The sequence below is a fragment of the Orycteropus afer genome, unplaced genomic scaffold, assembly GCF_000298275.1.
Source record: "Orycteropus afer afer isolate SDZICR_OR568_19922 unplaced genomic scaffold, OryAfe1.0 scaffold00235, whole genome shotgun sequence".
In the NCBI taxonomy this organism is placed as follows: domain Eukaryota; kingdom Metazoa; phylum Chordata; class Mammalia; order Tubulidentata; family Orycteropodidae; genus Orycteropus; species Orycteropus afer.
Genome location: NW_006921822.1, coordinates 1539183 through 1549808, shown reverse-complemented (window position 1 = coordinate 1549808; position 10626 = coordinate 1539183). Strand labels below are relative to the sequence as shown.

Genomic DNA, 10626 nt, shown 5'->3' with positions numbered 1-10626 from the left:
ACAATCATTAATTTCTAATATATATATATTAATGTTACCAATACCAACTTTCTGTAAAATACAAAGCAGCACTGAAAGTACTCAGTTACCACTAGTATTCAGGTACTGAAGATATACTTTTATGATAATAGTCATGAAACAAAATGTTCAGAATAGTGTCAGAACAATTAACCATTTAAAAATCAGAGTTCTGACACTTTATTTTTAAAGACATTTTGTTTTAAAGCAAATCAAAGTGCTCCTAGTGAGGAAGAATGAAAAGCAGATCTGATGAAGACAACTTCTTAGATTGCTTCTAGAAAACTTTAACAGCTAACAGGTCTTTTCCTTATGTTATTTTCAGGGCAGTACTATGGGATGCCCTGTAAAGAGATCCTATAGTATTACTGATAACTAACTTGGCCAAGATCCAAGATGGGCAATGGGTTATAAATGAACTCTACTTTATAGAAAAATGCATTCCAGGCAAAATTCAATGTACTTGCATAAAGTACATATGATCTTCTTTTGAAGTAAAAAATCTGATGTTGCCTAAGAAGTGCTCCTATTATCACAGCGTAATGTGGGCTTATTTGATTCATTTCCGTGGAGTTTTGTTGAGCTTTTAATATCTTACAATAGTGACATGGCACTATTTTAGGTCTATAAAAACATAATTGTCACAAGTCACACAACAACATGATAACTAGCAAAAATTCCTGCACTCTGAAAGTCTTAGCTTAACAACTATAATATGAAATGCTCCAGAGGATTCAAAGAAGCACTTAAATGACAGATATTATTTAGTGACGATAAATGAGGATTATTTCTTAAAAAGTTGTTCCAGTTTCTCTTTAGGTAGAACAAGAAAATGTTTCATGAGATATAATCTTGCTCTATGCTCTCCTGACAACACTCCCAACAGAAAGCTTCCAGTCTATTTGCTGTTTCTTGGCTGATGAGACATTCATCCTTCAATTCTCTGATTGTCTTCCTCAATGATTTTTGGAATTGTTTTTCTCGGTCTAAAACATTCCGCAGAGTTTCCTTGGCATCCTCTAGCTCGCTGATTACGTGATCTAATTTATGTTTAAGTTTCTTTGGACTGTCCATTACACTGTAGCTATGTTCCTAAAAACATAAAGACCAAGTTATTAAACTATGTAGACAAGTGGTTAGATGAAAGTTAATCTAGGCCTCAACTGTTTCTTCATTTATTATGCTTGGAGAAGATCTTTAGGTTAATTACTGGTAATATTTAGAGATCTGAAGAACATAGGAAGACAATAGGGGTACAAGCAGTATTTAGACTGCCCAGGGTCTTTTGCCTTTTTCTAAGACCTGGCATACATAAGGAGAAACATTAATTGAAGAGAAACATTTCTCATCTGGGAGTAGTTATCTGCTATGAACATCATGACACTGTCTCTAGAGCTTTAGCAGCCTAAGTAGTTGAAAGTTTACCTACCACATAGATTTAGACTGCTGAATTTTTAATTGAGTTACTTTATTTTGAGGAATTTATTACTTCATAAAAGATGACAGGAAAGGAACACAGAACCAGGTCTTTTGATTGGTATTACAGTTTGTTTGCACTCCGAAAAAGTCTTAGCTTAACAAATATAATGCATAATGCTTCAGAGGATTCAAAGAAGCTGCACTGCTGTAATGCTGGAAACTAAGCACTGGTATTCAAAATACCAGCAGAGTCACCTATGGTGGACAGGTTTCAGTGGAGCTTTAGACTAAGACAGATGTGGAAGTCTACTTCTGAAAAAACTGGCCACTGAAAACCTTATAAATAGCAGTAGAACTTTGATATAGTGCCAGAAGATGAGCCCCTCAGGTTGGAAGGTACTCAAAATACAACTGTGGAAGAGCTGCCTTCTCAAAGTAGAGTTGACCTTAACGATATGGATGGAGTAAAGCTTTTGGGATCTTCATTTGCTGATGTGGCACAACTCAAAATGAGAAGAAACAGCTGTAAACATCCATTAATAATCAGAACGTGAAAAAAAACTATAAAACCAAAAGAGACCTACATAAATGGAAGACTATACCATTCTCATGGATAGGAAGCCCTAACATCATGAAAATGTCAACACTAACCAAAGCAATCTACAGATAATGAAATGCTGATCCAGATTCCATCATCTCCCTTTAAAGAGATGGGAAAATGAATCATCAACTTTATATGGAAAGGAAAGGGATCCCCAGATAAACAAGGCACTACTAAAGAAGAATAAAGTAGGAGGCCTCACACACTCTGATCTCAAAACCTACTATACTATACTATACTATATAGCCACAGTAGTTACAACCGTCTGGCACTGGTACAGTGATAGACATATAGAATAATGGAACAGAATTGAGAATCCAGAAGTAAATCCATGTACATATGGACAGCTGATCTTTGACAAAGGGCCAGAACTCATTAAATGGGGAAAAGAGTTTCCTTAATAAATGGTGCTAGAAAACTAGATACCCATTTGCAGAAAAATGACACAGAACCTGTATCTCACAGCATATACAAAAATGAACTCAAGTTGGATCAAAGATCTGACATAAAACTTAAAACCGTAAGGACCATCATAGAAAAATAGGGACAAACTTAGGGGCACTAATTCAAGGCTTAAATACACTATCAAATATAACTCAAAATACACAAATACCAGAAGACAAAATAGATGACTGGGACCTCCTAAAAATGAGACACTTAGGCCCACCAAAATACTTCATTCAGAAGAGTATAAAGAGAACCCACAAACTGGGGGAAAAAGATTGGCAACAACATATCAGACAAGGGGCTAATGTCTAAAATTTATAGAAAACTTTAACAATTTAACAACAAAAAGACAAATAATCCTATTAAAACAGAGTACATGAACACACACTTCACCAAAGAACAAATTCAGGCAGCTAACAAACACTTGAAGAAATGCTTGCGATCATTAACTATTAGAGAGATGCAAATCAAAACAACAATTAGATATCATCTCATCCCAACACCAATAGCAAAATTCAATAAGACAGAAAACAAATGCTGGCAAGAGTGGTGGAGACACTGGACCCCTTATACACTGCTGGTGGGACTGTAAAATGTACACTACTATGGAAAATGGTATGGCACTGTCTTAAAAAACTGGAAACAGAAATGCCATTATGATCCAGCAATCTCACTACTAGGTATATATCCTAGAGAAATAAGAGCCAGAACACAAACAGATAAATATGCACAGGTAGCACAGTGTCTAAGGCACTTGATGCTAACCGGAAGGCTGGCGGTTCAAACCCATCAGTCACTCCTCGGAAGGAAGATGGGGCAATCTACTTCTGTAGTGATACTGCCTCGGCAACCCAAGGAAGGGTCACTATAAGTTGGGCTCGCCTTGACAGCACATAACAACAACAACAACATGTTCATCCTAGCACTATTCACATTAGCAAAAAGACAGATACAACCTAAATGCCCATTAACAGAGGACTGCATCAACAAACTAAGGTACACATACACTATGGAATACTAAGCAACATTAAGAACAATGATGAATCTGTGAAACATCTCATAACATGGATTAATTTAGAGGCCATCATGCTGAGTGAAGTTAGTCAATCACAACAGGAAAACTATTGTATGAGACTACTATAGTAAAAAGTCAAGAGAAGGGTTTCACAAAAGATGAAATATTCTTTTGATGGTTACCAAGGGTAGGTGGGGAAGGGAGAGTAAACTACTAACTAGAGAGTAGACACATATTAACTTGGGTGAAGAAAAGACAAAACAACAACAAAAACAAAAACAAAAAAGAACAACAGTCAATTACAATGCATAATAGAATAATATGTATTATATATAATAATAACAAAATAAACTAATTAAGAATTAAAAAAAAAAAAAGAGAGAGAGAGAGAGAGAGAGAATGAAAGAAGAGCCAGGAGTGGAACATGTCCTTGGAATTCTATACTGGTGACATTTTCACCTTTGGAAGTACCCTGGTCCCAGATATGCACATCCTCTCCCCTGGGCCACTTTTCCTCATGTTCTTCCCTCCCTAGCTCTGAGCTCCATTATTCAATGTACTCCCAATTAAGCATTTCCTAAACATTTGGTATGCAGTCTTTTTCTATCAAAAACATGAGTTAGCTTATTTTTCAAGATCCCTTTGAGTCCACAACACATTGATTTGGAGTTATGGAGAGGAGTCAAAAATAAATAAATAAAATAACAGAAAAATGGAATATATGAAGTATGCATTTAGAACAATTGGAAATTTAAGAAAAAAAACAAAGAATGCATAAAGATTGATATCCTAGGAATTCAAGAGCTGAAATGGACTGGTATTGGCCATTCTGAATTGAACAATAATATCTACTATGTCGGAAATAACAAATTAAAGAAGATAGGCATCACATTCAGAATTAAAAAGAACATTTCAAGATCTATCTTGAAGTACAATACTGTCAGTGGTAGGGCAACATCCATACTCATATATTAAGACCAATTAATACAACAGTTATTCAAATTCATCCATCCACCAGTAAAGCCAAGTATGAAGTGTGGTAGTTCAGTTTGTATGTCAACTTGGCTGGGCCTGGTTGAGTGACTGGGCAGCTGGATGTAGTATTCCCCATGATGAAACTGGCAATCAACTCCATGGTGGAATCTACTGGGAGCAGCTGAGTAGCTGCCCTAGGGATGTGGTCTGCTTCCTAAATATAAGGAGAAGCCTTAGGAATGGTCTCTAGCCTATGGCATGCTTGGACCCTGCATGTAGCCATGTCATTGCTCAGCAGCCTGCTATGCTCTGCTGACCTTGGGACTTAAAATGGACTTAAGTTAATGGCCTGCTGTGTGGTTTGGTAACATCGGGATTCTGCCTTTTCACTTGTCAACCTTGAATCTTCTCAGCTTCAGCAGCCAGTGGCTGGCTGAGTAAAGAAACACCTCTAGCTCCAGTGGGCCAGGAGCAGGAGGCAGAGCTGGACCCCAAGGTTGAAAGAATAAACTCCTGATTATTAAGGCCATCCCATTTGTGGTGTATTCCTGTCAGAATGGCACTAGGTAACCAGAACATGAAGAAACCAAAGACTTTTACCAACTTCTGCAGTCAGAAATTTATCCAATATGCAAAGAAGATGCACTGATAATTATTGGTAATTGGAATGCAAAAGTTGGAAACAAAGAAGCAGCATTGGTAGCTGGAAAATACAGCCTTGATGACAGAAATGATGCCAGAGACTTTGGAACAGAATTTTGCAAGATTAACCATTTATTCATTGAAAATACCTTTTGTCAACAATATAAACAAAGACCATACCTGTGGACCTCACCATATAGAATACACAGGAATCAAATTGACTGTATCTGTGGAAAGAGGCCATGGAGAGGCTCAGTATCATGAGAACAAGACCAGGAACTGACTGTGGAACAGACCATCAATTGCTCATATATAAGTTTAAGGAGAAGCTGGAGAAACTTACAACATGTCCAAGAGATCCAAATACGACCTTGATTATATCCCACCTGAATTTAGAGACAACCTCAAGAACAGATTTGATGCGTTGAACATCAGTGACTGCAGACCAAATGAGTTGTGGGCTATTATCAAGGACATCATATGTGAAGAAAGCAAAAAGTCATTAAAAAGAAAAAGACCAAAATGGATGCCAGAAAAGACTCTGAAACTTGCTCTTGAATGGAGAGTAGCTAAAGCAAATGGAAGAAATGGTGAATAAAAGAGCTGAACAAAAGATTTCAAAGAGTGGCTCAAGAAGACAAAGTAAAGTATTATAATGAAATGTGCAAAGACCTGGTATTAGAAAACCAAAAGAAAGAACATGGTGGCATTTCTTAAGCTGAAAAGATTCTACCCTTGAGTTGTAATACTGAACAAAGCTCAATGGGCAAAATATTGAAGGATGCAGGAAGCATCAAAAGAAGATAGAAAGAATATAAAGAGTCACTGTACAAAAAAGATTCAGTGTTCAACCATTTCAGGAGGTAGCATATGATCAACAATGGATGGTAATGAAGGAAGAAGTCCAAGCTGCACTGAAGGCATTGGAGAAAAACAAGGCTCCAGGAATTGATGGAACACCCACTGAGATGTTTCAGCAAACACATGCAATACTGGACATGCTTACTTGTCTGTGTCAAGAAATTTGGAAGGTAGGTATCTGGCCAACTGAGTGGAAGAGATCCAGATTTGTGCCCATTCCAAAGAAAGGTGATCCAACAGAATGTGGGAATTATTAAACTATATAATAAGTATCACAAGCAAATAAAATTTTGCTGAAAATAATTAAAAAATGGTTATAGTAGTACATTGAAAGGAACTGCCAGAAATTCAGATTCAGAGAGGATGTGGAAGAAGGGTTTTTGGGTTTGCTAGTGCCACTCTAACAGACTTACCACAAGTGGGTGGTGTGAACAGAGATCTACTTTCTTACAGTTTAGAAGGCTAGAAGTCTTGGGTTCAAAGTGCCAACTCTCGGGGCCGGATGAAGGCCCCTCAACTTTGGGCTTCAGCTCTGCCTCTTGCTTCCGGCCCAATGAAGCTGGTGGCTTCTCTTAACTCAGGCAGCTCCTGGCTGCTAGGTTGATGACCCTGAAGTCAACAACTAATATGGCACAGTCCCAAGATTATTAAGGAACATGGCAGGCCACTAGTTCAAGTCTATTAACAGTTCCAAGATCTGTAGACAACATGGCAAGCCACTGAGATGAAGACTTGGCCAAGTGTAGGATCCAGGTGTGCCAAAAAGCAAGATACTTTCCTTAAAGCTGCTTCTTACATACTAGAAGCAGACCACATCTCTAAGGCAGCAGTAGATTCTACCATTGAGTTGATTATCAGTCTCATCATGGGGAGTAACTACAACCAGTTACCTAGCTGTTCAAAACCAGCCCCAGCTAAGTTGACATATAACCTCAACTACCACAAATGAGTATCACTGCTGATGTCAGATGGGTCTTGGCTGAAGGCAAAGAGTACCAGAAAGATGTTTAACTGAGTTTTGCTGACTATGCAAAGACATTCAGTTATGTGGATCATAACAAATTATGCATAACATTGCAAAGAATGGGAATTCTAGAACACTTGTGCTCACAAGGAACCTGTATGTAAACCAAAAGGCAGTCATTTGAACAGAACAATGGGATACTGCATGGTTAAAATTAGGAAGGGGTGTTGTCAGGGTTGTATCCTTTCATCATACTTGTCCAATCTGTATGCTGAGCAAGTAATCCGAGAAGCTGGACCATATGAAGAAGTGGCATCAGGATTGGAAGAAGACTCATTAACAACTGTGATGACACAATTTTGCTGCTGAAAGTGAAAAGGACTTGAAGTACTTACTGATAAAGATCAAAGCGTTCAGTATGGATAATGCTTCAACATAAAGAAAACAAAAATCCTCAAACAGGACTAATAAATTACATCATGATAAATGGAGAAAAGATTGAAGCTGTCAAGGATTTCATTTTATTTGGATGTACAATCAATGTTCATAGAAGCAGTAGTCAAAAAATCAAACAAAATATTGCATTGTTTCTGCTTTAAAAGACTCTTTAAAGTGTTAAAGAGCAAAGATGTCTCTTTGAAGATTAGGGCATGCCTGACCCAAGCCATGGTATTTTCAATCACCTCGTATGCAAGTAAAAGACTGGGCAATGTGTAAGGAAGATCAAAGAAGAACAGATGCATTTGAATTATGGTGTTGATGAAGAATACTCAATATACCACGGGCTGTCAAAAGAACAAAAATCTGTCTTGGATGAAATATAGTGAGAATGCTCCTCAGAACTGAGGATAGTGAGACTTTGCCTCTTGTTCTTGGGTCATGTTGTCAGGAGGGTCCAGTCCCTGAATAAGAATATCAGGCTTGGTAAAGTAAAGGGTGAAGGAGAAATAGGAATACCCTAAACAGGATGGATTAACATGGGCTCAAGCATAACAAAGACTGTGAGGATGGTGCCACACCAGGCAGTGTTTCATTATGCTGTATACAAGGTCGATTTGAGTTGGAAACTGCTCGATGGCACCTAATAACAACTAGCCTAGAATTTTAAAGGGATAGTTTTAACCCTCTGAACAGTTACTATACTTATGCTTAACTTTGCTGGGTACTACTTTTTCTCGTCATCTGAAAATAGGAAAAATAATACTGACATATCTTATAAAGTACTATACAATAATTCTGAAACATTACTACTTAATATTAGTGAAGAGGACTTTTACTTCCAGTTAAGATGAAGTAACTCAGACTGAATTGAACTTCCACCTAAAAGAACCAAAACACAGACAAAACACATGAAAAATGGTTTTGAAGATAATGGACATCAAACAAGGAAGGCATTGATCCCTGAGAGATGTGAAACAAACAAGGTGAAGCCCACTATCACCCAAGTTTACCACCTTGAGTTTCCAGGACACAAAACAAGGAAGGGGAATCCTTTTAGAGGTTTTAGGAGATAGTACAGAGTCTCTAGAAAGACCAAGGTGGCTACGGTTTACAGAACAAAGTGCTAGAGAGGAGAATGCTGCATGGAGAAAGAACTCTGTAGATCTTCAGCAGGTATCTGTCAAGTATTCTGCTCAGTAAGATCAATGCATTTATGCATGTGTGTGAGCATACTACTTCAGGCTGAGGAGAGAACCACTAGAAAAGATTAGGAGTAACTCATACTTACAAAGAACCGGGAATAATACCTACTTCTATCAGTCCAACTAAAAAACTGCTATATTCATGAGGCATTATGTAGAGTGTACCTAAGGGTCTTTTCTCAGTAGTGGAGAATAATTAGCCCTAGAATGAATTAATCAGCACTGGTCCTGCCTAACAAGGCAAAGCCTAAAGGATCAATCAGTTTCCAAGTAGCTTAACTGCACCCTAGAACAAAGCTCAACAATATAAGATACAAAAAACCCTCCACCCAGTAAAGTAAAATCTATAATATATAACACCCAAAATATACCAGGCATACAAAAAAGGAGGAAAATATTACCTACAATAAAAGATAAATCGATCAAAGGAAACTAGTGCAGAGCTGACATAGATGTTAGAATTTGCAGACAAATTATATCCCATATGTTCAAAAAGTTAAGTAAAGACATGGAAGATATAAAAAAGAATCAAATAAAGACTTCCGGTAAGATGGAGGAATAGGCAGACAAATGACCCTCTTCAACAAAGAAAAGAAAAATCAATTGACAGAGATACAGAAGATAATCCTGGAGCCCTGAGCTTTGAAAGGAACTATGCAGAAGTGGATTAGGCAACAACTAGTGGAAAAACCTAAATGAAAACAGGACCTAGGAATAGGCTCTGTTTGACAAGGTGAGCAGGGACATATAAGAGGTTCACAACAGGAAGGGAGACAGGTGGGGAGTGTGTAAGTGCTGTCAGCTGGTGAACAGAGGAGCACAGCACACTACCCTGTTTGCGTAGATAACATACAAACAAAACAAAGAGAACAAAAATTGTGGGCAAGTCACTCAAACATACAATCACCAATTAAATATAAACACAACAATATCATAATGCCTTGGAGACAACAGAGCATCACAGTCCACACAAAGGAGCAAGATAAAGCAGGAGAAACAAGGCACCAGGATACAGACTTAAAACATATCCCTGAGGAAGATGCAACATTGGAACTCCTGGGTAAGGAATTCAAAAGAATTATATTTAGGTATCTTCAACGAATTGAGAGGCAGATCAAGGAAAACACAGACAAGACCCTAGAACAATTTCAAAAGACAATACAAGAACAAAATGACAAAATAAATGAAAAATTAGAAATGCTACAAAATCTACAGACAGAAATCTAGAAGATTAATACTAAATTTTCAGAAATAAATAAGACATTGAATGGGCAAAAGAGCAGAATTGAATCAATGGAAGACAGAATTGGTGAGTTTGAAGGCAAATAGCTGAACACTTCTTTGGAAAGGGATCAATCAGAAAAAGGATCAAGACAAAATGAAGGAAGGCTAAGGTTCATCAAAAGGAATAACTACGTGTAATCGGAATTCTAGAACAGGAAGACACAAATAAAACCACAGAGAAAACTGTTGAAGATTTGTTGGAAGAGAATTTTCCTGGTATGATGAAAGATGAAAATATATCCATTAAGGAAGTTCAACGAACCCCAAACAGGATAGACACCAAAAGAAAATCACCAAGACATATCATCATCAAACTCACCAAAACCAAAGACAAAGAATGAATCACGAGAGCAGCGTGGGAAAAACAAAAAGTTACCTACAAGGGGCAACCAATAAGACTAAGCTTGGATTTCTCAGCAGAAACCATGCAGGCGAGAAGACAATGGGATGTATATATAAAACACTTTTGAAAGAGAAAAATTTCCAACCAAGAATTATGTACCCAGCAAAACTGTCCCCCAAACATGATGGTGAAATTAGGACATTTCCAGATAAGCAAAAATTAAGGGAATTTGTTAAAAACAGACCAACCTTACAAGAGATGCTAAAGGGAGCTCTTTGGACAGAGAAGCAACAATAGCCAACAACTGACCATTAACACACATGATGATGTTGTTGTTATTGTTGTTATGTGCCGTCGAGTCGGCCCCGACTCATAGCGACCCCTCTTTGGGTTTCCGAGGCAGTATCACTACAG

The 10626-nt window shown here is 37.6% G+C and overlaps 1 protein-coding gene across 1 annotated transcript in view; it reads right to left on the bottom strand.

Moving 5' to 3' along the window:
• Positions 1–855: 855 nt before the first annotated feature.
• Positions 856–10626, bottom strand: part of THAP6 (THAP domain containing 6) — a 25777-nt gene continuing 16006 nt past the window's right edge. Inside the window, exon 4 of the mRNA XM_007949022.2 lies at positions 856–1110. Coding sequence (XP_007947213.1) covers positions 856–1110 — 255 coding nt within the window. The remainder of the gene's footprint in view (positions 1111–10626) is intronic.